The following is a 27,349-nucleotide window of genomic DNA, read 5'->3' on the forward strand; positions in this document are numbered from 1 at the left end:
AGGCCCATCACAAGCGATCATTTGTATTTTGTCTTCTTTTTTTTGCATTATATTCCGATCAACCAAAAAAACCATGTTGTGCTTGTCATGACCTCTTGTCAATATTTTTTTTATGATGTATCATGTGATGAGAAGCGGGGGAGCGATGGGGGGGGAGAAATGGAGTTTTCGTCTATTGAGTGGTAAAGATGTCATGGGGCAGCCCCAGTCGGTTGCGTTCTTCGATGATACGCGTAGTAAAACTGCTAAGTTTGCCACAAACACCCGGCTGACCGGACAAAAACCAGTCAGCACGCATGGCAATGAGTTTGTCCACGATTCCGAGCACGCTCGCATCCACTGGTCGTTGAAAAGGAGGAATGGTCACAATATGCCACGACGCCGGCAACCCGTCGTACACTACACCCGGTCGTTCCAGTGCCGTCACTGTCACATCCACCGATTCGTACACGTGGCGAATAGCCGCATGATGCTCTGGTCGCAGTTCATCTGCTCGGAACGACATGGACTCGGTTGCGGTCTTGGAAGCATTCAACAGATGAGGATAATCCGTGAGCAAGAACACATTCTTCACATTCATCAACGCTTTCAGTTGATGGACCAGATTCTCGGCGCAAGGCACCAGATTATCGATGGGTTCCAAACGTTCCATACGCCAGTGAACTGCCACAAATGGATGAAGCTGATCGGCAATACGATCCGCCACATCGTTCCACCGTCGGTTGTAAGAGAGAGGCCGATGTGCTTCGGTTTCGTCAATAAATCCGAATCTTTTTTTGACAGATCATCAAAAGAAAACCCAGTCAGATGGAAACTCACTATGCAAAAAGCCCCGCCCCGTTCCCCACATTCTGTGATGTATGAAAAGCTTACCTGCGATCGTAATACAAATGAATGGTTTCCACATGATCATGCTTTAATAACTCATTTTTCAGAATTTCAGTATAATCGCCTTGACGACGTGAAATCGTTTCAGGATCTTCCAAGACAAAACGAGCCATGGACGAGTCGCCAAAATCAAACAGATGTTTCAAACAGTTGGTTTGCAAGTGCGAAGACATGGCTTGTTCGGTCAGTTCGATGGACAATTCTTCCGCCGTAGCTACGGCGCCAGCTTGTTGCCGTTCTCTTGCCCATGCTCGGAAGTCATCCAGAGTGATGTAGTTGAAATGCTCTTTGTTGCGATCAAGCCAGTCGTACTCGTAGTAGAAGCTGAAAGGCAAGTGACGACAAGCCCCGAGATGGGACCGGAACACGTTGGGCAACACGATTGTTCTGCCTACCATGCCCGAAAGAAAAGCCAACTGACGAAAATGGAACTGTGCCTTGGATTCTATCCCAATGCCCCACTGTCAGCCTGGCGGCGGATGATCATGATCGGCTCTTCGATGAATTAGACGTACCTTGTTCTGTAATCACGATGGGAACGATAAAACGACAAGTACCACCGCAGTATTTACGATCGACGGCTAGTTTCCGCGCATTGATCATACGTTGTGAATGATCCTCGATTTGAATGTACCCTGCGTGGGCGTCATTGACAGGTCGAACATAGCCTTCGAATTCAGGTTTTTCCACCAATTCCGCCACGGGCGAATCGACCGAAATATAACGCGAGTAAACCCAGATCAGAAGCAAGAGCCCACCCACCAAAAGAATGCGTCTTGAAAATAGCGGCATCGTAAGCAAACTGGCCAACGAATGCACGTCCTTTTTTTTCAACAAGAGGATCCTTGGCTCCTATGTCGTATATAATCTCTTGCCAAAAAACCCGATTTGGATCTAAGCAAAAGCGGAGCTTTGAAACTAAACACCTCCAATTGGATAAACCAGTCATGGTGAATGCACAAAAATGGTGGCACTGAACACGAGCTCCATCGCCACCATATTTGACAATCTGTAGTCAGTCATTGGCTGCCTTGTGCTGGTATTTGGCTCAAGGTTCTTTGCTGTGGAATTATTATTTGTATCAGCATGGCTAATAGATACACCCTTTCAAACAGTGTTACCATTTAACCATAAAAAAAACGTGTCTATGATACTCAAGGCACGGATCATCACGCCGTTAATTGCCGATGTTTCATGAATACAGTAAGTGAAGAAAACGTGGGTGGGCCCTTGATTCAGTAAGCAATGAACATCATAGCTATTTTAATGAGAGCCCAAATTATGACATAAAGCATAAGAGTGATTGTTGATTATAAAAACATCTTTCAAAGATTAAAGATATCAACAAAAAGTTTGCTCGAAATCATTCATAGGTATTGCATGAAAAAAAGATAATCAGGAGGTCTGCAGAAAAGAAAAAAAAAAGTCGAGCGAAAATTGCCATGAAAGAAATTCAATCTCAGTGGCTTTGTTTTCTGCTTTGTTCTTTTTGTTCAGCCCAATGCCCACATTTCAGTCAAAGTCGTATGGACGAGAATCCGCATTTGCGCCTTTGGCACAAAAAGTCAAGCAACGGCCCATGCTGTACTTTGGTCTACCTTTTTTGACCATCATGGTAGCAGGATCATTTGGCCTTGCCCAACTGACTCAGACTCGTTACGATCATCGAGACATGCGACACAGAAAGGTGAGCGAAAGACCCAAAAGAAAAACAGCCAAGTCCCTTGTTCAGCATAATTTAACGTATTTTGTCTTGTGGTGATTTTAGGTAGCCAAAGAAGAAGCGCTAGGCATGGATAAGAATCGACGAAAACTGAGTATACAAGAAGAATATTGGGCAAGTGAACAGAAATTTTGGGAAATGTTCAATGAGATATTTGGACTGATGGTTGGTCACTTTTTTTTCTTTCCAGCGATTACAAGCCAAAACAGAGGAAGACTGGGAACCAGTACGAGTGCAGCGTCCACCAGGTGTCGAATAGTCATGTACATAGTATTCATCAAATCATAAACTAATCAACAACCTATCCTTCATATCCAAAAATTATCACACAACGGCTGCAAGTTCCGATCTTATAATGATGATGAGTTGTCGTCTAAGGAGCTCATTATCTCAACAATGAAAACAAATAATTGAATCACAATTGGTATGAAAGTCTCTCATGTACGTATTGAGAGAATAAAACAAGTATGAGGAAGAACACGATATGGGTGTCTTGCCCTCATCACCAGGATTCTTTGATTCGCTTTTTCTCCCATTAAAAAAACGGTTTTCATGCAATTTTAGAGGGAGCCAAGTCTCTGGTTTTCGCGCATCCCAAGCATCCTTAGTTACGATATTTCCTTTGGGCACTGCAGATTGCATCAAGTAGGAAAGTCTCATCAGGTGCAGCAGACAGATAAAGACAGATAAATAAATAAAATAATAAATAAAACCGGTCAGGGTGACGTCGAGATGATTTGATTAAAAACTCGCGCTGCACTCCCACAAAACCAATCTTTTTGCCCTTGGTTTGATCATCCTTCAAAGATGAAGGAGAACAAGGACGATCCCAATTGATAGCCAGTAATCAAGTCAAGCAAACCGCGAACTCTAAAATGCTGAAAAAACTTGGCCGTGTAGCGCGTTTGATTCTTCGGTGTTCTTCATTAGTCGACATGTCGCATGTTGTCAATCATGGTCTCTCTATCAGGTCTTTCTTGCTAGAAAATAGCATACATCCGTCATTCTTCTGCTCTCAAGCGCATGAAGGCGGCCACGGCGTGCCAAAGCTTATGGTCTATGGGTTATCGGGCGCTTTTTCCCAGGCACTAAAAAATGAAGCATACTCCCTTCTGTTTTAAGCATTTGAGTTGTGACACAAGGGGCCCGCATGCATAGATAGTGATGTCACGCTTGAGGGTACCGATGGTACCGATGGGTACTATCGGTACCCATCGGATTGGTACCCATCGGCACCATCGGTACCCTCAAGCGTGACGCCTTCGAATGCACCCAAGTCTGGCATTTTTTAGTCAAGCCCACTGTTTCCCACAGTTTGAAAACCCTTTTTGCTTCGTGCCTCTCCTATCGGCGCATTTACTGACGATCACGATTTATCATGGTACAAAGCACGAAAATAACTTTGAGAGGGTGTTTAAAAGCACGGAAGAACTCCCACGTTCCCCCATCGACATCGTGTTTGAAGCAGGTAATCAAAGGCGGGATTTATGCTTTGGATGGGTCCCAACTAACTTTGTCTCAAGCGCTTTACTTTGCTTTTAGTAAACTGGCTATCGGAACTTGGATTTCCGTGTTCCATTTGTGAAGCAATTTTGACAAGAGTCCGCAGCTTCATGCATCCAAAGCTCATTGTTTTCAGCCGCCATCGGTAGTGTCGAGACGAATGCAGTATATAAACATCATGGCTCTGGTGACGATGAAGACCATGTAACAAAGACTACACCAAGTAAGGAGACACCAATTGAGACGCTGAACAGCAAGGTAAGCATTGATGTAAAGATGGGCCTCGCCTGCAAACATACGCCGCCCTAATTACCAGCGGATACACTCTTCTTGTTAAGGCGACGCAAAACACTCGGTTATAATGAAGCAATATGAGTTTCTTCAGACGCTGCACTTGCCACCGATCAAATGAAAAAGGAGCGATTGATGTTGGCGGAGCTCGGTCATTGGACCCCGCTGTGGTATTCTTCAAATGGCCACGATTACGCGTGTTTATCATCGTCGGCAACGGCAAATGAGTTGACAAAGGAGAACGAACCGACGCTTGGAACTTGGTTTCGCCCTACCCTAGAGATGCCTTCGACAGCACCAAGTAGCGACGCAAACGCTGAACTTGACGGAATGATCATAATCGACCAATTAAACTGACAAGGTATGTTTCTCCAGATAAAAAGTGTGTGATTGAGCGCCTATACTCAGTAAGCATAACTTTTTTTTTACTGGGAAAAAAAGCCAAGCCAAGCAGTTGCTTTCAAAAGGCGAATTTAGCGAACTCACATCTGCGCAAGTGTCAACTTTGAACAAGGATTGCCGATCATATCCGCACCTACGCTTCGACCACAATAACCACCGGGAAACCTTTTCCACATGATCGTGCCATATACCGTGATTCCTCTCTCGATGCACATGTTCACTGGTGTTTACCTGGAATGTATTTCATATTCAGACACGCACGGTAAATACAACTCATTTGACGACCGTATTCATCCAAGGTGATGGCGCCAAGAAGTTCGTCCTTGGTGTGCGCGCATGCGGCCTTTTCTCAATGACTTCAAGCATCCCCCTGGAGATTGCGTCCGTCATTAGCGGTTCTTGCTACGGCATTCTCGCTTACAAACGCTCCTACGTCTTTGGATAAAGGATCTGTTGAATTGGCTGATAAGATAGTGACTGATAAGTACATGGCGCAAGCGCAGGAAAAGCCCTCAATGTCGCACATGGAAAGATGAACCCTCGAATCGATTACGCAGTATTATTTAAACGACTGAACTGGATCAATATTTCGTACAAGTCTCGATGTATTGAAGTAAATAAATCAGCAAGTTAGAATCTAATCAAATAATATCACAAAACCCGATATTGTATGACATTCAATACATCTAGACCTCCTCATAAAGTTTGCAGAATACAAATAACTAAAACATGTGTGGTGCATTTTGACTGGAACCCTGAAATTTTTCGTAATTTGCAGGGAGACTACTCAATGGTTGAAAATCTTCCCTAAGCATAATCTTTTTACTATTCACCATTGGTTTGGTTTGCAAAAAACAAAGCAAAACAAAACAAAAAAAAACATTTCAAGGCACTGAAAGGGTTTGGAGGTTGGCAACATTTTATAATTTAAGCACGGCAGTTCAAAGCTTGTGCAGCAATATGTTATCATGTCGCGCCTCACCAAAGTCAAAACCTTTATTGTACCTGGAAACGCGCGATTATGTATATTTTGTCGCTGACACTGAATCTAATCATGAAGTTAACGAAGAAAAAGACTCCCGCTTTAGACGGACATGTTGTTGAAGCCACAGAGATTACCAATGATATGCATGTTTCGCTTGGTTAAAGTGGATTCAAGTGTAAGACGAGGAAAATATACAGAAAGAGGAAGGACAACCCTATGGAACCGTAACAAAAAAAAAAACATAAGCAGAAGGCTAAAGGGTCTATGAATTTGGCACAGTGTTGCAAGCCAGCAGCACCTGTACGGAATAGAAGATTCTTCCTAAGGTTCTGTACGATAGTAACGAAGAAAATGCGGATGGATTGGTGTCGATAACTATGCTATGGCAGCGATGGTCAATCCTGAATCCTTCAAGGTAGCGTTCGATAATATCATTTCATTGGTTATACCACAGAACAATTAGCAGTCATCTTATACAACGATGAATGGTTATGAATTAGTGATATAACATTGTGACAAAAGGTAAGCTTCATCTCAATGGAACAAAGGAAAATGTAGGCTTCACGATTGACCGCACTGGAAGTTTGGGAAATACCATCAAAACACTACCGAGCTTTGGCTATCAGGTGGTGGGCCAAGGAGTATTTCCTATTTAGAAACATATCTCCTCATCACTACGCAAAACATCCCAAGTGGATTTTCTTGTAAGCGACGAAGATATCCGCAAAGCTATCTATGATATATCAGGAGCATCGATTTCACAGAAGAGAAGATTTGCTGACATAGCAACGCGTTTGAACGTTTCCATAATTGCTGATAAGCTTGGTATACCTGGAAGCATCAGCGATTCCACCCTTTCAAATATATATACAAATGGGAGTTCAAGCATGGTCATGTAAATAAAGATGTGTACTTCGATGGGCAGGAAAGCGCGACATCGTGAGGTATCGAAAAGATGGACCGTTGGGATAATGAGATATAAGACATATACGGATACCTACGATGACGAAGATGTAGACCAAATCATCCCCCAACACCTCTTGCCGGATCAGAATAAGCTAGTCATGGTTGGTCCAAGATGAATTGAAGAAGGTCTCATGGTTACAAGAAGATGAAAACATCTAAGAAAAAAATCACGTGGAGACTCTATCATGGTTAGCGAGTTCAATATGCCTGTCATGCAACGATGCGCATAAAAGGTTGGACATCCCAGCAGTTGTTCTATGCAGGAATGCAATGTGAGAGATACTGGACATCGGCGCATCTAATTGAAAAGCTAAAAATTATGTCATTCCATTATGTGAATCGTTGCATGGCGGCTGCACAGCATTCGATCAATCCAGCAACCACAAGGCTTATCAAAGAAAAAATGCGCCCTTGATATCCAGATTACTATTGAACGATGAAAAAAAAAGGATCTCAACAAACACGTGTCGTATATCTGGATGGTTCGTGTGAAATAGATCGAAGGCTTCACCAGTCTTTTACGCCTCAGAAACCAGAGGAGTCGGAAAAAAGCAAATGTAATAGATTGGTTTGAAGGCAAAAGGTTTCCCGATGAATTTGGAAAAAGGGGTCCGATTTGTTCGGAAAGATTATTTGAACAGGAGCGTTGGGATGTAGGATGCGGACAAAAGGAAGCCTTGGACCACTCTTGCTGCCCTCACCACCTGCGTGCTATGCAACCAGATCTCAAAGGACGGTTGACGTTGCTCCATGGAGTAACACAAGCGCAGCCATGTAAATGACTGGTTTCCCAGATACTATTGCGAGACGAATTGGACTGACTGCTATTGGGATGCATCAAACTTGGTACTAGAAGAGAGTGCAACTACTCATACGCCATGCATTCTTAGATACTGTCTCTCCATCCAACCATACACCTGTAAAAATACGCAAGTTCCATCAACGATGTTGAAATACATGGAAGTCTATCATTGAAGATGGAGAAACTGCATACGATGCAGTGCAGAAATATTACAGTACTAGCAAAAAAATAGAGGATAGGGCGCCACGACTCCGCCAACAAAAAAACAGGCTATTGAATTAGCCTATATTTCATATAGATACATTTGAAATTTCGAACAAATGCGGTTCCAGTCAAAATGCATATGGCATCTGATTTATCAAACTTTATTGTCTGGCCCGGTTCATATAAATGGATCCATATACGAGCCTGTTTATGCGCACTGAAATCCTAACAAGGGAACATTTCAATCAGTATTCTTAATACAAATAGTCACTATTCTTAATTAACAGTAACTTTGACAAATGATGAGATGACGATGATGATGATATATAAAAGCGAATGTGAGTGTGAGTGTGAGTGTGAATGCGAATGTGTGTGAGCAAGTTTGAGTGTAAGTGAATGTAAGTGAGCGTAAATGAGTGTGAATGTCATTGTTCTTAAACGTAAGCTCTCGCCTTCATTTGTTCCATTTTGCTTTTGTTTGCTGCTCGAAGAGCCGAGGTCATGGTGCTCGCTAGATTGAACAGTAAGCTGTTCAGATTGGCATTCCCGATGATTGTAATGGATGGCTCCTGGACGAAGAGTTGCTTGATATGTGACAATGTGCGTCCGATAGCAGTGTCTTTAGCCTGAGCGAAAATTGCCTCGGCCTCTTGTAGTTCCAGGCTTGCGTTGTGGCCTCTAACGATCACTTTTTGAGCGATCAACTGGAAGAATGACGATGCGATTTTCTCTTGTGACTTTTTTGTTTGCGCCGAATCGTCCTCACACAAGGTCCAGATGGTGGCGGGCTGGAGTTCCAGGGGTGAAGACAAGCGGGAGGATGCGCGGCACATTGTGTACGTTGATAGAGAATCAAACTTGGAGCGCACTTGCTTCAGTTGAAACATGGACAACATATCCTGCGCTTGTATCGTGCGCTCATTCATCATGTTTTCGTTGGCCAGTTCGACGGACTCAGCGTCGAGGAATACGCGTGTATTTTCTGAGGGCTTGAAGTGAGATGTGCCGGGGCCGATGTTGACAGAGGCAATATCAAGACGAATGCTCGAGGTAACTAGTAGGTTGCAGGTACGTGTACCAACTACTAGCTTCTTTACGCCATCGCTTTGCATAAGCACAGTCGTGAAGTGTCCGTACTTTCCTCGTGCGTCTGGGTAGGACGAAGGCATCCCGGGTAACCGACGCTCAAAATGAGCATCCAATGATGAGTCACGCGAATAAGGCTCGACTGTGTTAATGAGAATTGCTCGGCCGTTATCGATCATAATAGCACCAGCAAAGAGTTGAGATGCGTAGAATCGCAGTTGTGGATACAACTGCCAATCCTTGTTCAAAGTTGACACTTGCGCAGATGTGAGTTCGCTAAATTCGCCTTTTGAAAGCAACTGCTTGGCTTGGCTTTTTTTCCCAGTAAAAAAAAAGTTATGCTTACTGAGTATAGGCGCTCAATCACACACTTTTTATCTGGAGAAACATACCTTGTCAGCGTTAATTGGTCGATTATGATCATTCCGTCAAGTTCAGCGTTTGCGCCACTACTTGGTGCTGTCGAAGGCATCCCTAGGGTAGGGCGAAACCAAGTTCCAAGCGTCGGTTCGTTCTCCTTTGTCAACTCATTTGCCGTTGCCGACGATGATAAACACGCGTAATCGTGGCCATTTGAAGAATACCACAGCGGGGTCCAATGACCGAGCTCCGCCAACATCAGTCGCTCCTTCTTTATTTGATCGGTGGCAAGTGCAGCGTCGGAGGAGACCCAAACCGCTTCATTGTAACCGAGTGTTTTGCGTCGTTTGGCGGCCCTTGTAGTAAGGACTTGCAAATTTGGGGGCGGTATATGCTTGTACGTGACAATAACGTTATCATTGACTTCATTATCTTCGGCGTACGCTTCTTGATCGTCATTAGATCCGTCGTCGTCGTCGTCGTCGTCTTCGTCGTCAGATCCACTGTATTCTTCTTCTTCAGCCCTCTCCCCGGAAATACTGACGGTGGAACGCAAATCGTGATACTGACGAATATGGTACTGGAATCTGCGTACATTTATCGGAACGGCATTACATAGGGGACAGGGAAAGCCGACTTCTGTTTTCTGAACAACCTGTTTCTCTAAAAATAGAAGATATCGTTTGAAACGGAGCCAGCTTAGGACGCGCCCACCGCATAAGTTGGATCCATGGTTACCTTCTCCAACAAATATAGTGTTCACATGTTCTCTTCGCACGTGAGCACCAAGGTTGCGCACTGTATCAAACTCCTTTGAGCACTGCTCACAGTTGTAGGTTGTCATGGAGGCGCAGTCCCGATCAAGAGAAGCAAAAGGCGATAGTGCAGGTACTCGCGGAGATCGCATGTCTCACTGGACCAACCTCGCGAACCGTCACATAGACTCCGACCTCAGATCATTGTTTTTTATACATTGTATTACAGTTGAAGTTTTGGAAAATGAGACCGCAGAATATGAGCTTTTGCCTGAAGGATGAATTACAAATTTTTGATAAAGGTCAAATTCCCTCTCGCATCATCAACTGTTCCCATCCCTTAATGAAAATCCTGTGTTAACGTCCACCAGACTCAGCACAGTACACACGTTGTGAGAAACGATACACCTAACATGTATATTCCGTCAAAATACTTATCAAGTGGGAACTGCGAATATTGCAGAATTGATACATTGGCCAAATGGTTTTCCTGAGAGTTGGGAGTATGGATAAAAGAAGTATTGTCCTTTTTGTTTAATTAATAAACAAATGGCTTTTATACAAGACTAGAAAATGTCGGTTGGCAAACCTTCTGGGATGGTCAAAATCTTTTTTATGAAACATCACTCCAAAAATCAACTCCTGAAACAGCGTCCCCATATTTCTGACACAAGCCGCCATAAATAAGAGCGTAGTTGCTCGAAGAGATACTTCATTAGAGCAATTAAACTTTGGCAACTAATGGGAGCGGAATTATTTAGACTCACAGGAGTTAGTCGGCGATACCTTTTGCTCCAACTGCAAGTTGTCCGCGCCGAGATTTTTGAAGGAACGAGGAGGGAAATCAAGATGATAACGTGCTTCAATGTTGGCTCGCAGGATTCTTCTACTTTTAAGCCAGCTGTTTCGGTTACGCATTTTTGAAGCTTCAGGATCTTACCGAGAAGCAACCCGTCATGGTCTTCATCAAAGGCACAACTCAGGAACCCGAGGTGGATTTTCAAAGCAAATGATAGCTTTCTTAAACGATCGTCACATCAAGTATAGTTACTTCAATACTCTTTCCGATGACGAAGTAAAGCAAGGTCCGAAGACTCACGTCAACTGGCCCACCTATCCAATTCTGTTTTACAACGGCGAGTTGCTCGGCGGTCTGAACATTGTCAAAAGAGATGGTAAGAAAAAAAAAGATGATAGTATGATCATTTCGGAGCATGCATTGGCTAAAAGAGTGTCCATGTAGATCGAAACGGGCGAATTCGATGAGGTGTTAACAGCGTAAACCGGGTTTTCCGACGGTTATCTATATCTTTTTCTATTTATCCCTTATGATGAACTATACTTCCAGCCAAAAATCGTGTCGCAGCTTCAATCAGCATCGATATGCCCCTGGCCATTTCAAAAACCGATGTTGCTGTCATTGTCCATATTTTAGAAACCACATCGTTTTGCTTAGAAGTCATGTCATGATGTTTTGGCACAAAACAAATATAAACATTGAACAAAAATTCATGTATTTACTTATTTATTTATTTGAAAGATGGACGTGGGAATCTTGGTATGAGGATGGCCGTTGTGGCGCACTCCGGTAGTCGTGGTGTGGCAACTACTGCAGACTTTGCTGGTCTTGCATCGTCCACACATGGTACAGGAGCTTGCTGCGCCAAGACTCCTGTTTGATCGGTGACAACGTGCGTCCGATAGCAGTGTCTTTAGCCTGAGCGAAAATTGCCTCGGCCTCTTGTAGTTCCAGGGTCGCGTGTGGCCTCTAATGATCACTTTTGAGCGATCAACTGGAATAATGACGATGCGATTTTCTCTTGTGACTTTTTCGTTTGCACCGAAACGTCCTCACACAAGGTCCAAATGGTGGCGGGCTGGAGTTCCAGGGGTGAATACAGCAGATGATGCGCGGCACATTGTGTACGTTGATAGACAATCAAACTTGGAGCCCACTTGCTTCAGTTGAAGCATGGATAGCATATCCTACGCTTGTATCGTGCTCTCGCTTCTAAATTTTGGGATCCTCTCCCTGATGGCATTGGGATCCTCTCACTGATGGTATTGGGATCCTCAAAAAATTTTGGGATCCTCTCACTGATGGTATTGGGATCCCCGAAAATTTTGGGATCCTCTCACTGATGGTATTGGGATCCTCAAAAAGATTTGGGATCCTCTCACTGATGACATTGGGATCCTCAAAAAATTTTGGGATCCTCTCACTGATGGCATTGGGATCCCAAAAAATTTTGGGATCCTCCCACTCATGGCATTGGGATCCTCAAAAAGATTTGGGATCCTCTCACTGACGGTATTGGGATCCCCGAAAATTTTGGGATCCTCCCACTGATGGTATTGGGATCCTCAAAAAATTTTGGGATCCTCCCACTGATGGTATTGGGATCCCCGAAAAATTTTGGGATCCTCTCACTGATGGCATTCGGATCCCCGAAAATTTTGGGATCCTCTCACTGGTGGTATTGGGATCCTCAAAAAATTTTGGGATCCTCTCACTGATGGTATTGGGATCCCCGAAAATTTTGGGATCCTCTCACTGATGGTATTGGGATCCCCGAAAAGATTTGGGATCCTCTCACTGATGACATTGGGATCCTCAAAAAATTTTGGGATCCTCTCACTGATGGTATTGGGATCCCCGAAAATTTTGGGATCCTCTCACTGATGGTATTGGGATCCTCAAAAAGATTTGGGATCCTCTCACTGATGACATTGGGATCCTCAAAAAATTTTGGGATCCTCTCACTGATGGTATTGGGATCCCCGAAAATTTTGGGATCCTCCCACTCATGGCATTGGGATCCTCAAAAAATTTTGGGATCCTCTCACTGATGGCATTGGGATCCTCAAAAAATTTTGGGATCCTCTCACTGACGGTATTGGGATCCCCGAAAATTTTGGGATCCTCTCACTGATGGCATTGGGATCCTCAAAAGATTTGGGATCCTCTCACTGATGGCATTGGGATCCCTGAAAATTTTTGGGATCCTCTCACTGATGGCATTCGGATCCCAAAAAATTTTGGGATCCTCTCACTGGTGGTATTGGGATCCTCAAAAAATTCTGGGATCCTCTCACTGACGGTATTGGGATCCCCGAAAATTTTGGGATCCTCCCACTGATGGTATTGGGATCCTCAAAAAATTTTGGGATCCTCCCACTGATGGTATTGGGATCCCCGAAAAATTTTGGGATCCTCTCACTGATGGCATTCGGATCCCCGAAAATTTTGGGATCCTCTCACTGGTGGTATTGGGATCCTCAAAAAATTTTGGGATCCTCTCACTGATGGTATTGGGATCCTCAAAAGATTTGGGATCCTCTCACTGACGGTATTGGGATCCCCGAAAATTTTGGGATCCTCTCACTGATGGCATTGGGATCCTCAAAAAATTTTGGGATCCTCTCACTGATGGTATTGGGATCCCCGAAAATTTTGGGATCCTCTCACTGATGACATTGGGATCCCCGAAAATTTTGGGATCCTCTCACTGATGGCATTGGGATCCCCGAAAATTTCGGGATCCTCTCACTGATGGCAAAGGTGATTGAAGGTGATCAAAGGTGATCGAAGGTGGTCAAAGGTGGTCAAAGGTGAGTGATTGAAGCTGATCAAGGGTGAGTGATCGAAGGTGATCGAAGGTGATCAAAAGGTTATCGAAGATGATCAAAGGTCGATCATTGGATCTAATGTGACCGACCAAATGTGTTGGATCCAATGATCCAAGCTGATCCAAGGTGGTGATCCAACTGGATCAGTCAAGGCCCAAAATTTTGGATCCTCTCACTGTGGAAGTTGGTGGTCCCTCCTAGTCCCGCTTTATTCCACGCTTTCAATAAAATATTCTTCTGCTGCCTAATCTACTTTCATCATATCTCTTTTGACCGCGTATTGTAGAGTTACTATGACAGAAAATCAAAATGGTGAATCAACAAACACCGAACAAGTATACACTCAAAGTCAAGTCGACAAGGTCCTTAGTGAGTTCAGTCAAAGAATGGTCATCGAAGATAACAACCAAGCCGAAGAATCAGCTAACGAAACAGAAATACCAGTGGGAATCCTCACCGAGTTGAAGGCATCTTCTTACCAACAACTCCAAGGCAACACCAAAAAGTTCATAGACGAGCAGCCCATAAATACACTTCTAGTGGATGACTCAATTCTCAAACAATCAACAAAATCCTTTTACCAGAAATCAGAAAATGTCAAGTAGACACCTCGAATACACTCAAGAAACCCAATGGAAGCAAACGCTTTCGACGACGGATTCATCGAACATCTGTATCAAGCCAGGTTCGATTAAAGGCAGTCCGAAATAGAGGATCCAACTTTTCTTATCGACCAACTGGAGGACAGCATCGCGGCAGTTCCGAGGATCTTATGCAAGACCTTCTTTTTAAGGGGCCCGAGGAAGAGGTGGTTACTCCACGGCCAACCACAAGACAACAATTTTACCACCTACAACAACACCGGCCAAGGATCAGCCAACAGTAGCGCCGACGTCACAAATCGATCAAACGAAACAAACAGAAACAGCACAGAAGGCGCCACTTATGAAACAGACTATATCAACAGCTCACCCAACAACAAACATTGCGGTATTCTATCAATGGGACCCAACCGGGAAATCGCCTCTCCAGATTTTTACCACAATGGAAGAAAATTACCGATAAAGAGCGGTTACCATCTTCAGTTTATCAAGAAACCAATACCCTGGTGGATGAATCATGTGAAACGATCGACCAAGGATCAACAAGAGATCAACACTGCAGTCAACAAGTTTCTTCGGGCGGTATCATAGCGAAATCGCCAACACAGGACAGGAGTTGACTGTCGACCTTCTTCACAATAAAGGAAGCCAACAAACAGCGATCATTTCTCAATTGTCAAAGACTGAACAAATACCTTCAATGCGAAAATTTTCGAATGGAAGAAATCCCGGCATTAAGGGACATCATCGAACCGCAGGACTATATTTGCAAGATAGACCTCAAGGATGCGTATGTGGTGGTCCCAATCCCTCCGAACTCCAGGAAATTCCTGTCGTTTCTGAACGAGGAAATAGTCTACCAGTATCGATCGCTCGCATTCGGACTAAACACAGCCCTGAGAGTATTCAGCAAGATAATGAGGTATGCTGTAGAGCCACTGAGGAAGGAAGGAATTCGAATGATCTACTATTTGGACGATATTTGGATTCTAGCAAAGACGAAGCAAGGGATGACGAGGGACACCCAGAAAATAATGGCACATATACAGAGCCTTGGATTCTTGATCAACTTCCAGGAAAGCAATTTGATTCGCCAACAGACGCAGGAATTCCTTGGTTTCCTATTCTATTCGAAGAAGATGACGATGACAATCCCCCAGGTCAAAATCATCAAATTACGACACAGACTCAGGCAAGCGCAACAAAGCCAAGTCCCGAGATCATGAAGGAGGATAGCAAGTCTTTTGGGCAAAATAACAGCATTGATACCAGCAAAGGGAGAAAGCATTATTCCACATTCGTTATACAGAGGGACTTGGCGAAGAGTCTACAGGGTTATGGCCACGACTGGGAAAAACCGTGCGGACCGTCGTAGTCCAGCAAGAAGGAACTACAATGGTGGCAAGAACGTATCACGCTCAGGAATGGCTTACCAATACAACTGTTGAAAATGGAGAACCCAAAAATCCAGATATATACGGATGCTTCGGAAACGGACTGGAGAATCTCATCAGACATGATTCAGACGTTGGGTTTTTGGACGAACGCGGAAAAACAGCACTCACTAACGTGAGAGAATTGAGGATGATATAATTTGCATTGTTGCTCCATGCCGAAAACTTCAAAAATTCGACGATCCAGATATGCAGCGACAGCATAACCGCCATCAAGTAAGTCACGAAGCAGGGGAGACTTCATCGCCTTTATTCCAGGAGCTCGCAGTAGATATGCAAGACGTTTTCAATCACCTCAATCTCCAGGTAATATACAGACATGTGCCAGGACTAAACAACATTACTGCAGATTGTCTCAGCAGGAGAAAGATACCACTATACGAAGAAGCCTTGTCAAATCGAATATTTGCCAAGATCCAAAGGAGGTGGACACCAGTGACGGTAGACGGCTATGCAACACGAGTCAACAAGAAATTGGAAGGGTTTTGGGGCCTGCTTTCCGATCCGGAAGCCGAAGACTCATGCATTCAATCAGAAGTGGCCGAAGGAAGGCTTGTTTCTCCATCCATCGTGGAAACTCATACCAAGAGCTGAGGGAGATCAAACAGCAGAAGGTCAAAAAAAAAAAACAGTAATGGTAACGCCATTCTGGCCCACGCAAGTCTGGTTCTCCATGATTCCTGAAAATGAAACATCTAGCCAAACCGATACTGTTTCGATGAAGAAATGGACAATGGTCGCTTGGCTATTATCAGGAGAGCACACAAGGAGAGAGGCCTTACCGAAGATACTCAAAAGTAACTGTTGAAAGCAAATCAGCTCAACATGCAAAAGGCTAATCAAGGTTGGAACAAATGGTCGGCCTGGTGTAGAAGAAAAATCAACGTGGGATCCTGGAGAATATGAACTTTAACGCCTAGCGGAATTCTTCATGGAACATTCGAACTTCTCATACCATAATCTGAACACCATGTGCTCTGCAGTGGCCTCAGTTTACAAACATTTACCCCGAACAAAACTCGAATCGCTGACCAACCCTTGATCGCAGAATTTTTCAAGGCCAAAGAGGAGAACCGACTCGCATTCCATCCATACAAAACTGAAACATGGGATTTGGACATTTTGACAGATTATATCAGATCAACAATGTCAAGTACGGACGACCTATCTTTGGAGAAATTACAAGAGAAGACCATTTTGTTGCTAGACATCAGCAGCTTGGGAAGGCCAAGATCGGAATTAGGAAGATTGCAATATCGACTCGTGCACCTGACCAACGAAGAACAGGCAGTACGTCTTCGTATATCAATGCCCGCTTTGCTCATTTGATTCTTAATCCAGTTCGCTTCTGTAATTGGCCTCACCGATCGTGTTTTCGGTACGACTTCTAGGTATGCCAGGAATACTGTGTGTTCTTTCGGGAGTCCGTTTCTCATGGGTACTGATTTCTCCATGAACCTTTCGAGGGTGCTCATCGGGCACATGCTTTTTTCTGGGATTTTGCCTAACTTCAATGTCTTGAGCTGCGTTTCTATGTTGTCTCGAAATTGCATATAAGCGCCCACTGAGAAGCACACTCTGTTAGATCGGCGGTGAATACCAAAGCCGTTCAACAGGGGCATTCGATCAGGTCTGCCAAGGAACATGCAAACTGGAGCCGTACGAGCAAAACGTTCGAGGAATACTGCTATAAACCACCGGCCCAAGCGACCTGAAGTACCGCCATTACCAAGGCACTTTTTTCGGTTCCGGAAAATGGTACCCCATTGGAAGGCGAAGTGAAGCCAACATGGATTGCGCTAGGCACGACGCACAATACCAAACTTGGCGGAACGAAGCTAAAAATGGGATACGCCCATCTCCTTGGTACGGACGCCTATTCCAAACCTATCAACCCCGCCCAAATGCACAAGTAGAAAAAGGAAAAACATAGAGAGATAAATACGAAGGAAAAGGATATGAAGAATAGTAGATTAGGCATATTTTTATTGAAAGCGTAGAATAAAGTGGGGCTAGGAGAGCCAGTACCCCATTATTCAGCTTCGTACCACCAACTTCCACAGTGAGGATCCCAAATTTTTTGAGGATCCCAATACCATCAGAGGATCCCAAAATTTTCGGGGATCCCAAATCTTTTTGAGGATCCCAACACCATCAGTGGGAGGATCCCAAAATTTTTTGAGGATCCCAATGCCATCAGTGGGAGGATCCCAAAATTTTCGGGGATCCCAATGCCATCAGTGAGAGGATCCCAAAATTTTTCGGGGATCCCAATACCATCAGTGGGAGGATCCCAAAATTTTCGGGGATCCCAATACCGTCAGTGAGAGGATCCCAAATCTTTTTGAGGATCCCAATGCCATGAGTGGGAGGATCCCAAAATTTTTTGGGATCCCAATACCATCAGTGAGAGGATCCCAAAATTTTTTGAGGATCCCAATGCCATCAGTGAGAGGATCCCAAATCTTTTTGAGGATCCCAATACCATGAGTGGGAGGATCCCAAAATTTTCGGGGATCCCAATACCGTCAGTGAGAGGATCCCAAATCTTTTTGAGGATCCCAATACCATCAGTGAGAGGATCCCAAAATTTTTCGGGGATCCCAAAATTTTTTGAGGATCCCAATACCACCAGTGAGAGGATCCCAAAATTTTCGGGGATCCCAATGCCATCAGTGAGAGGATCCCAAATCTTTTGAGGATCCCAATGCCATCAGTGAGAGGATCCCAAAATTTTTTGAGGATCCCAATGTCATCAGTGAGAGGATCCCAAATCTTTTTGAGGATCCCAATACCATCAGTGAGAGGATCCCAAAATTTTCGGGGATCCCAATGCCATCAGTGAGAGGATCCCAAAATTTTTTGAGGATCCCAATACCACCAGTGAGAGGATCCCAAATCTTTTTGAGGATCCCAATGCCATGAGTGGGAGGATCCCAAAATTTTTTGGGATCCCAATACCATCAGTGAGAGGATCCCAAAAATTTTCAGGGATCCCAATGCCATCAGTGAGAGGATCCCAAATCTTTTGAGGATCCCAATACCACCAGTGAGAGGATCCCAAAATTTTCGGGGATCCCAATGCCATCAGTGGGAGGATCCCAAAATTTTCGGGGATCCCAATGCCATCAGTGAGAGGATCCCAAAATTTTTCGGGGATCCCAATACCACCAGTGAGAGGATCCCAAAATTTTCGGGGATCCCAAGCCATCAGTGAGAGGATCCCAAATCTTTTGAGGATCCCAATGCCATCAGTGAGAGGATCCCAAATCTTTTGAGGATCCCAATGCCATCAGTGAGAGGATCCCAAAATTTTTTGAGGATCCCAATACCACCAGTGAGAGGATCCCAAATCTTTTTGAGGATCCCAATGCCATGAGTGGGAGGATCCCAAAATTTTTTGGGATCCCAATACCATCAGTGAGAGGATCCCAAAAATTTTCAGGGATCCCAATGCCATCAGTGAGAGGATCCCAAATCTTTTGAGGATCCCAATACCACCAGTGAGAGGATCCCAAAATTTTCGGGGATCCCAATACCATCAGTGAGAGGATCCCAAAATTTTCGGGGATCCCAATGCCATCAGTGAGAGGATCCCAAAATTTTTCGGGGATCCCAATACCATCAGTGGGAGGATCCCAAAATTTTTTGAGGATCCCAATGTCATCAGTGAGAGGATCCCAAATCTTTTTGAGGATCCCAATACCATCAGTGAGAGGATCCCAAAATTTTCGGGGATCCCAATGCCATCAGTGAGAGGATCCCAAAATTTTTTGAGGATCCCAATACCACCAGTGAGAGGATCCCAAAATTTTCGGGGATCCCAATACCGTCAGTGAGAGGATCCCAAATCTTTTGAGGATCCCAATGCCATCAGTGAGAGGATCCCAAATCTTTTTGAGGATCCCAAAATTTTTTGAGGATCCCAATGCCATCAGTGAGAGGATCCCAAATCTTTTGAGGATCCCAATGCCATCAGTGAGAGGATCCCAAATCTTTTTGAGGATCCCAATACCATCAGTGAGAGGATCCCAAATCTTTTGAGGATCCCAATGCCATCAGTGAGAGGATCCCAAAATTTTTTGAGGATCCCAATGTCATCAGTGAGAGGATCCCAAATCTTTTTGAGGATCCCAATACCATCAGTGAGAGGATCCCAAAATTTTCGGGGATCCCAATGCCATCAGTGAGAGGATCCCAAAATTTTTTGAGGATCCCAATACCACCAGTGAGAGGATCCCAAATCTTTTTGAGGATCCCAATGCCATGAGTGGGAGGATCCCAAAATTTTTTGGGATCCCAATACCATCAGTGAGAGGATCCCAAAAATTTTCAGGGATCCCAATGCCATCAGTGAGAGGATCCCAAATCTTTTGAGGATCCCAATACCACCAGTGAGAGGATCCCAAAATTTTCGGGGATCCCAATACCATCAGTGAGAGGATCCCAAAATTTTCGGGGATCCCAATGCCATCAGTGAGAGGATCCCAAAATTTTTTGAGGATCCCAATACCACCAGTGAGAGGATCCCAAAATTTTCGGGGATCCCAATACCGTCAGTGAGAGGATCCCAAATCTTTTGAGGATCCCAATGCCATCAGTGAGAGGATCCCAAATCTTTTTGAGGATCCCAAAATTTTTTGAGGATCCCAATGCCATCAGTGAGAGGATCCCAAATCTTTTGAGGATCCCAATGCCATCAGTGAGAGGATCCCAAATCTTTTTGAGGATCCCAATACCATCAGTGAGAGGATCCCAAAATTTTTCGGGGATCCCAATACCATCAGTGAGAGGATCCCAAAATTTTCGGGGATCCCAATACCATCAGTGAGAGGATCCCAATGCCATCAGGGAGAGGATCCCAAAATTTACAAGCGAGAGCACGATACAAGCGCAGGATATGCTATCCATGCTTCAACTGAAGCAAGTGGGCTCCAAGTTTGATTGTCTATCAACGTACACAATGTGCCGCGCATCATCTGCTTGTATTCACCCCTGGAACTCCAGCCCGCCACCATTTGGACCTTGTGTGAGGACGTTTCGGTGCAAACGAAAAAGTCACAAGAGAAAATTGCATCGTCATTATTCCAGTTGATCGCTCAAAAGTGATCATTAGAGGCCACACGCGACCCTGGAACTACAAGAGGCCGAGACAATTTTCGCCCACGCCACAGACACCACTATCGGACGCACGTTGTCACTGATCAAACAGGAGTCTTGGCGCAGCAAGCTCCTGTACCATGTGTGGACGACGCAAGACCAGCAAAGTCTGTAGTAGTTGCCACACCACGACTACCGGAGTGCGCCACAACGGCCATCCTCATATCAAGATTCCCACATCCATCTTTCAAATAAATAAATAAGTAAATACATGAATTTTTGTTCAATGTTTATATTTGTTTTGTGCCAAAACATCATGACATGACTTCTAAGCAAAACGATGTGGTTTCTAAAATATGGACAATGACAGCAACATCGGTTTTTGAAATGGCCAGGGGCATATCGATGCTGATTGAGCTGCGACACGATTTTTGGCTGGAAGTATAGTTCATCATAAGTGATAAATAGAAAAAGATATAGATAACCGTCGGAAAACTCGGTTTACGCTGTTAACACCTCATCGAATTCGCCCGTTTCGATCTACGTGGACACTCTTTTAGCCCATGCATGCTCCGAAATGATCATACTATCATCTTGTTTTTCTTACCATCTCTTTGACAATGTCCAAACCGCCGAGTAACTCGCCCTTGTAAAACAGCATGGGATAGGTGGGCCAGTTGACGTGAGTCTTCAGACCTTGCCTTACTTCGTCATCGGAAAGGATATTGAAGTAACCGTACTTGATGTGACGGTCGTTTAAGAGAGCGATCATTTGCTTTGAGAATCCACACTGGGGTTCCTGGGGTGTGCCTTTGATGAAGACCATGACAGGTTGCTTCTCAGTGAGATCCTGAAGACGCGCAGACAAGTCCTTTTCCTTGGGCAGCATTTCCGCAAATTCACCCGAAGCGATAAGTTCCTTCACGATATCCAAACCACCCATCAATTCACCGTTAATGTACAATTGAGGGAAAGTAGGCCAGTCAGAATATGCCTTGAGACCTAAAAATCTTAATGTCAGAACCGTCAAGTGCAATAACTTGTTGATATCCGACTTACCTTGACGGACATCTTCATCGGCGAGAATATTGAAGGAGCTGTATTTGACATTTTCTTTGGCCAACATTTCGACGAGTTGGCGAGAGAAACCACATCGAGGTTGTTGTGGGGTTCCTTTGATAAAGATCATGACGGGAGCACTGTTGATCAGTTGCTTGAGACGAGTGTTCAAATCCTTGACAGGTTTAGCGGTGTCCAACGCGGTGGTGAAACTCAAGACACCCTTTGCATGCTTAGCCACTGCATTGGTCAGTTCCGCCGCTTTGGCACCTTCAATTCTTTCCATCACCTTGTCACCCTATAATTTCAAATCCCCTGGTGAGTTGGAATCTGCAGAAACGTAATGACTATCCATTCTCTCCACCACTGAAAAAAGAGGTACCTTGACAATGACAAAGGTAGGTACCGCAGCTACTTCAAAATTTTCAGATGTATCAGGAAAGTTTTCGGCCTCAATCTACAGACACAATGGCCAGTTTTGAGTATCACACCAATTACAATCAACAATGTTCCTTCTCTTACCTGTAGGAATTGAAGTGCTGGGAATTTCTTGGCCAACTCTTTGAAGACTTCGTTCATTTGTGAACAAGGTTGAGCCCAGGTTGCCCAGAAATTGAGCACAGTAACGGCATCCTTTTTGTTAATGGCATCGATCACTTGAGCGTCGGAAGTGACTTCTTGCAAATTCATTATTTCGAAAAGGAGAGGGGAAAAAAAGAACGGGACAGATCAAAAACTGAATGAGCTTGTATTCGATTCGACGAAAAAAGTTTGTTGAGCGAACCGGATGAATTGGAATGAAAATCATTTAAACTCAGAATCTGATCATCACGTGCATCGTCCAACCAAACGTATTTTTCAGCATGAGAATTTTTTTGTTGCCATGGCTGCTGAAAACCACACTCAAATAAAATTGCACTGCGCGACACCCCAATCAAATATACTTTCAATTGTATACATCCACCATCGTCAAGTTCCTCATTTCTACATACTTCATGACCACAAATACGTTTACAGAGGTATGTTTTTTTGTTCAAAGCCTTTTGGTAAAATAAATAGAGAAAGGGAGAGCCGAATAATAAAACTATTTAGATTTACTATCAGACGGCAATGGCGTGAATCCTCTGGCGTTCCTCACTCTTTTTTCCGCTCCTTGACCCGATGCCAATACATCGAAGAGTATTGCATCGACGCCACATACAAGACCAACAGGGCTGGAAGTGAACTGTATGCAATCCTTGCTGATGTTGGTGGTTCCGGATATCGCCTTGCGTATATGCTTTTCGAGATGCCCAACGCTATTACCAATGTTGTGCCCCTGAAGACAGAGACACTCGGGCATTTCCTCTTTGCTTTGAAGGAAAGGGGTCTGAAACCTTCGTTCATGTTCAGTGCAAGGATCAGCCCCAGATGTATGCGATTTAGTCGACTAGGGGCGGCCGTAGCTTGCGAATGTGTCTCTAGCACATTCAGCGCGCCGTGGATCGAAAATTAGGTCGGCAGCAATCTGCAACCATATATTACGATCCTGAGCAATCAAATGCAGAGTTTACTTTCGTGTTCACCGATTTGCGCCCCTCATCAGCTGCTAGACGTTTCCCGAACTCTGTTCTTTTTGTGTTTCCGACCACAATTTTCAATTTTCGAGCATCACACGGATGCGTATAAAAAACTATCGAAGATCAAGTGGGCAGAGCCTATGTCGCCCCATCTCTCGCTATGGGCAAACCCAACGCACTTTCCTCATTTTGGCCGATTCGATGGAAAACGTCCTCCTCATTCTTACCATTCCGGTGGAAAACACGTAAGTAACCGCATTTTTCAGTGATGATATTTGAGCTAGCTGGACACTAACCCTTCTTGTTATATCAATTAAAAAAGCCGGAGGATGACAAGAAGGCAGTAAGCCCCGACAAAAAGGATGAGAAGACGGGAGCCCCGAGGCTCCCAATAAGACTCAAGGGGAAACCATGGAAGAATGAAAGTCCTTTTTTTTTCTCGTTTACTTATGTCATGACATTCATTGAAGATGTAGTTCTGAATTCGATTTGCGAACACTCAGTTGGTGATTGAGAGAAAAATATCTAGAAAGCTCGGTGCAGGGACCCACTTGAGACGACCGAGAACATTTAACTTTTAGAGCACTGAAGCATTGACTGAAAGAGAAGCCTCAAGGCAACATATTCTTGCTTATTCTAGATCAGAAAAAAAACTTGCCCGTAGACAGCGCAGATAGTCCACTCCAAAGAGAAGTTACTCTTCTATTCGAATTTTAAGTGATATGGGCTCTCTTTTCTTCATCGGGGCATTCAATGAATGATTATTAGAAAAGCCGAACAGGTCGACCTTTTAGAAGTGCTCGATAACTCTTTTGAGCTTGTAGATGATTGCTTATCAATAAATGAACCACTGAAAGATGGGTACCATATATGCATCCTATCAATCATCATGTTTTTTCGTGTGTTACGGTGATGTAGATGAGGTGTCAAACGGATTCAATAGCTTGACGACGTTGTTGTGTTCAACCATTTCGAGCAGACTGTTAAAAAGTCTCGCTTGTATGCCGAGATATTCAAAGATTTCCATAGCAATGGTTGTATTTTAGTGTTGCATTGTCTGAGATGTACATATATATGTATATAGGCTCTGGGTATTGGAGGTGTTTTTTTGCATGGTGTATGTAATTCGTATATGTAAAAAAATAAAAATAAAAAATAAAAAAACCAAGAAAAAAGGTAGCGGTGATAAAGAGGATGGTTGAACGAACAGATTCCTTGTGAAAGCCGACGCAAGGGATTGTAGCCAATCGTCACGTAATCGTGGCCTCACCGCAAGCTCCGAGACCGAATCCACCAATCTCGATGATCCCATTTTTTTTCTTTCTGTGGTCTTCGGTTTTTTTCACCAATTTTTTTTTTTTTTTTCGTTTTTTTCTTCTTCCAACTTTTCCTTTCGGTTTAACGTGTAAATCCAGACTTTGTTCACGATGGTTGGCGAGGCAATGCTTTTCTTGTTCGGCGTTATTGTCGCCGCACTGCTCTTATTTATGATGGTCTTCTTTGTAAGTTGGGATGAGGTTTGCTTTTCGCCCGAAACACCCGTCGTATTCACGGTTGGACCACTCGATAGGTAATCATGTTCTCGGACTTGGAATGCGACTATATCAATCCCATCGACCTTTGCAACAAGCTCAACCAGGTAATGCACATTTTGGGTTTCGATATTGAGGAAGGGGTTTATGGAAATAAAGCTGACTGGGTTTTGTATGCCGTGTTTGCTATTAGTTTGTTCTTCCTGAAATGGGTGTCCATGCATTCTTGTTCTTCATGTTCCTTGTCAATGGCAGCTGGATGGCCGTATTACTCAACTTGCCTTTGGTTGTATATAATGTACAAAAGTAAGTAGACCAAGTACAAAGCGGGACGAGACGAGAAAAGAAGTGCATTAATGGTTGGTGTGGTTGTTTCAACAGAGTCACGAGCGGACGCCACATGTATGACGCTACCGAGATCTTCCGAACTTTATCCACGCACAAGAAGGAAGCCTTTATCAAATTGGCATTCTATTTGGTCGTAAGTATCTGGCACAGCAAAAATCTGTTGAAATGGAAGTGCATGGGGGCTAAGTCACCTTTTTTTCTTTCCTTTTTCCCTGGTGAATAGTTATTCTTCTACTTCTTGTATCGCATGATCGTTGCTCTGATTGCAGCTGATTCGTAAACGTGGAGGCTCGATGTATAAAGTTCAATATCCCCCATGATCCAATCAATAACGCATACGCAAAAAAAAGAAACATGAATGATATGGAAAAAGGACGTTGAAGGGACTGTTATCCATTTGTATTATTGGCTTTATAAAAGGGTCCTATTTCTATCTTTTTTTTTTTTTGTATTTGCTGCAGATGGAAAGATGACGATGGTTATGATTGTTGGACAGAAAAAAGAGGGAGAAATGAGCGAGGACAAGTAGGCGAAAAAGACCACGGTTAAGGAACCCACCCTTGATGTAGATCGTCGATGTATTTTGAAAACGAGATCGAGGTGTAGGCAAGACTTTCCGTGCGTGGGCTGCTACCATGGCGTTGACGAGCGGTATCAAGTAAAAAGCGAGTGATTTGTTGGGATCAATCATATCGTGCATGTCAGCTAAAGGCGCGAATACGGTGGTAGATCGTCGAGGATCACGCTGCAAGGAAACTGCTCAAACCACGGAAGTAACGGGCTCATTTCTCTCTGAGGATCTCGGTGATCGGTGGCGACGTATACCATTGTTCGGCTCCCTGTTTTACTGACTCGGATCGATTGCTCGGTGTGTTGTGGCATTCTGTCTTCCAGTTGGATGCTTGAATACTGTAGGAATGCATGGGCCATGATCATATTTTCCAGGAACATCTCCATGTTGCTTGGTAACATTTTTCGGAACGGTTGATCGGCGTTCCGGAAGTGAACAGCCATAAACGATCCTGTGCCGCCCAGATAGTCGACGATACCTTTCACCGTTTCTCCCAAAGGGGTGTCCAGACGATATCGTAGTGTGCCAGCAATTCGCTGTTGAAGCGCCAGATGCTCAGATTTGACGAATTCAAACGGCTTCTGTCAAAAACGCCTCCCAGATGTAGTAAGCGTTCAGGCCGTTCCCAATGTTCGAGCGTGTACACCCTGTAAAACCGAGGTATCTATAAAATTCTCCCGATTGCGTAGGACTTGCAGCGCTTGATGGCGATCTTCATACAGTACCAATCATATAATCGCTCGTCTGTATGTGTATATGTCTCCGCCGCATCAATTCGCAACATATCCTGAAGCTTGGTGGGTGAGACAAAATCGACAAACCGGAACCGAACGTCGTTGTCGAGGGTGGCGATATTGTGCAATTCGGACCATCGAATAGTAGCGAAATGACGATATTCTTCACATTTAGTGCCTAATAAGTAGGTTGCTGGTTTAGATGGTGTGGGAGGTTGGCACCGATTGGCAAAATCTTTGAGTGCTCTGAGCCATTCCAAACGAGAAAATAGCTGGCCTTTTGGCTTCCATCCTATGCCTCTTCCGAGACGTGCGGGTGGAACAATCAAGGTGCGATTCAAAAGGCCAGCGAGCATTATCGCATTAGCAAGTTCGATGCGCTGATTCGAAAATCCCGAGTGAGGTAAATACGCAAGAAATTTCTTTTGATGGCGTGGGTTTTTTCGTTGTAGATGATGCGTCAAATATGATGGAAAAGCATAAAACAACACGAGAACCACGATCATCACAAATACAGCAATGATAGTTGCTCGCTTCGTCTTCAATGGTCGATGGTAAAATCGAATCAAAGGATTGGATTGGAACATTTTCAAAGAAAGCTGCAAAAAGGATGCAATTCATCTTTTTTTTATACCACGTATCCATAGTAATCAGATATGTGCAAGAAAGCAAGTGACCCCGGAGACTGCAGCCAAAAGTCTACGAGATAATATCAGGAATGAAAAAGACAATGACCGTCGACTGCGCAGCTGCTATCTCGTGATAGTATTCATGGTATAGCCATGCATGATCATG

The 27,349-nt window shown here is 44.1% G+C and overlaps 12 protein-coding genes across 12 annotated transcripts; 7 read left to right on the top strand and 5 right to left on the bottom strand.

Annotated features, from left to right (window-relative positions):
- Positions 1 to 35: 35 nt before the first annotated feature.
- BYT42DRAFT_577116 (uncharacterized protein) lies at positions 36 to 2,101 on the bottom strand. The gene is made up of 3 exons (XM_051569129.1): positions 1,404 to 2,101; positions 874 to 1,333; positions 36 to 770 (listed from the first exon to the last, which is right to left on the bottom strand). The coding sequence occupies exons 1-3, from the start codon at positions 1,678 to 1,680 to the stop codon at positions 173 to 175; spliced, it is 1,335 nt and encodes a 444-aa protein (XP_051421907.1). The 5' UTR covers positions 1,681 to 2,101; the 3' UTR covers positions 36 to 172.
- Positions 2,102 to 2,227: 126 nt separating this feature from the next.
- BYT42DRAFT_577119 (cytochrome c oxidase assembly protein COX16, mitochondrial) lies at positions 2,228 to 3,343 on the top strand. The gene is made up of 3 exons (XM_051569130.1): positions 2,228 to 2,575; positions 2,657 to 2,725; positions 2,802 to 3,343. The coding sequence occupies exons 1-3, from the start codon at positions 2,390 to 2,392 to the stop codon at positions 2,868 to 2,870; spliced, it is 324 nt and encodes a 107-aa protein (XP_051421908.1). The 5' UTR covers positions 2,228 to 2,389; the 3' UTR covers positions 2,871 to 3,343.
- Positions 3,344 to 7,804: 4,461 nt separating this feature from the next.
- On the bottom strand, positions 7,805 to 9,645 carry BYT42DRAFT_414614 (uncharacterized protein). Its single transcript, XM_051563452.1, has 3 exons — positions 9,243 to 9,645; positions 8,056 to 9,162; positions 7,805 to 7,989 (listed from the first exon to the last, which is right to left on the bottom strand). Exons 1-2 carry the CDS (start codon positions 9,467 to 9,469, stop codon positions 8,199 to 8,201), a joined length of 1,191 nt encoding a protein of 396 aa, XP_051421909.1. The 5' UTR covers positions 9,470 to 9,645; the 3' UTR covers positions 7,805 to 7,989; positions 8,056 to 8,198.
- Positions 9,428 to 10,504, bottom strand: BYT42DRAFT_577129 (uncharacterized protein). Its single transcript, XM_051569131.1, has 2 exons — positions 9,673 to 10,504; positions 9,428 to 9,572 (listed from the first exon to the last, which is right to left on the bottom strand). Exons 1-2 carry the CDS (start codon positions 10,115 to 10,117, stop codon positions 9,484 to 9,486), a joined length of 534 nt encoding a protein of 177 aa, XP_051421910.1. The 5' UTR covers positions 10,118 to 10,504; the 3' UTR covers positions 9,428 to 9,483.
- A 234-nt stretch (positions 10,505 to 10,738) lies between these two features.
- Positions 10,739 to 11,478, top strand: BYT42DRAFT_414609 (uncharacterized protein). The gene has a single exon (XM_051563451.1). It carries the CDS (start codon positions 10,831 to 10,833, stop codon positions 11,206 to 11,208), a length of 378 nt encoding a protein of 125 aa, XP_051421911.1. The 5' UTR covers positions 10,739 to 10,830; the 3' UTR covers positions 11,209 to 11,478.
- A 2,369-nt stretch (positions 11,479 to 13,847) lies between these two features.
- Positions 13,848 to 14,200, top strand: BYT42DRAFT_640061 (uncharacterized protein; the record flags this gene model as incomplete). The annotated part of the gene is made up of 1 exon (XM_051572523.1): positions 13,848 to 14,200. The coding sequence occupies exon 1, from the start codon at positions 13,889 to 13,891 to the stop codon at positions 14,198 to 14,200; it is 312 nt and encodes a 103-aa protein (XP_051421912.1). The 5' UTR covers positions 13,848 to 13,888.
- A 2,597-nt stretch (positions 14,201 to 16,797) lies between these two features.
- BYT42DRAFT_646589 (uncharacterized protein) lies at positions 16,798 to 17,751 on the top strand (the record flags this gene model as incomplete). The annotated part of the gene is made up of 3 exons (XM_051572682.1): positions 16,798 to 16,941; positions 16,993 to 17,042; positions 17,237 to 17,751. The coding sequence occupies 3 exons, from the start codon at positions 16,798 to 16,800 to the stop codon at positions 17,364 to 17,366; spliced, it is 324 nt and encodes a 107-aa protein (XP_051421913.1). The 3' UTR covers positions 17,367 to 17,751.
- Positions 17,752 to 21,011: 3,260 nt separating this feature from the next.
- BYT42DRAFT_577136 (thioredoxin-like protein) lies at positions 21,012 to 22,579 on the bottom strand. Its single transcript, XM_051569132.1, has 5 exons — positions 22,333 to 22,579; positions 22,193 to 22,267; positions 21,811 to 22,108; positions 21,359 to 21,753; positions 21,012 to 21,291 (listed from the first exon to the last, which is right to left on the bottom strand). The coding sequence occupies exons 1-5, from the start codon at positions 22,498 to 22,500 to the stop codon at positions 21,253 to 21,255; spliced, it is 975 nt and encodes a 324-aa protein (XP_051421914.1). The 5' UTR covers positions 22,501 to 22,579; the 3' UTR covers positions 21,012 to 21,252.
- A 128-nt stretch (positions 22,580 to 22,707) lies between these two features.
- On the top strand, positions 22,708 to 23,387 carry BYT42DRAFT_414714 (uncharacterized protein). The gene has a single exon (XM_051563454.1). The coding sequence runs from the start codon at positions 22,832 to 22,834 to the stop codon at positions 23,303 to 23,305; it is 474 nt and encodes a 157-aa protein (XP_051421915.1). The 5' UTR covers positions 22,708 to 22,831; the 3' UTR covers positions 23,306 to 23,387.
- Positions 23,252 to 24,005, top strand: BYT42DRAFT_414707 (uncharacterized protein). Its single transcript, XM_051563453.1, has 2 exons — positions 23,252 to 23,614; positions 23,692 to 24,005. The coding sequence occupies exons 1-2, from the start codon at positions 23,351 to 23,353 to the stop codon at positions 23,881 to 23,883; spliced, it is 456 nt and encodes a 151-aa protein (XP_051421916.1). The 5' UTR covers positions 23,252 to 23,350; the 3' UTR covers positions 23,884 to 24,005.
- A 675-nt stretch (positions 24,006 to 24,680) lies between these two features.
- Positions 24,681 to 25,698, top strand: BYT42DRAFT_577141 (cornichon). Its single transcript, XM_051569133.1, has 5 exons — positions 24,681 to 24,871; positions 24,940 to 25,008; positions 25,095 to 25,207; positions 25,283 to 25,382; positions 25,473 to 25,698. The coding sequence occupies exons 1-5, from the start codon at positions 24,797 to 24,799 to the stop codon at positions 25,527 to 25,529; spliced, it is 414 nt and encodes a 137-aa protein (XP_051421917.1). The 5' UTR covers positions 24,681 to 24,796; the 3' UTR covers positions 25,530 to 25,698.
- BYT42DRAFT_646592 (uncharacterized protein) lies at positions 25,699 to 26,910 on the bottom strand (the record flags this gene model as incomplete). The annotated part of the gene is made up of 3 exons (XM_051572683.1): positions 25,699 to 26,401; positions 26,465 to 26,484; positions 26,541 to 26,910. 3 exons carry the CDS (start codon positions 26,908 to 26,910, stop codon positions 25,955 to 25,957), a joined length of 837 nt encoding a protein of 278 aa, XP_051421918.1. The 3' UTR covers positions 25,699 to 25,954.
- Positions 26,911 to 27,349: the final 439 nt, after the last annotated feature.

Source organism: Radiomyces spectabilis (assembly GCF_025331425.1).
Source record: "Radiomyces spectabilis strain NRRL 2753 chromosome Unknown BYT42scaffold_9, whole genome shotgun sequence".
Classification (NCBI taxonomy): Eukaryota; Fungi; Mucoromycota; class Mucoromycetes; order Mucorales; family Radiomycetaceae; genus Radiomyces; species Radiomyces spectabilis.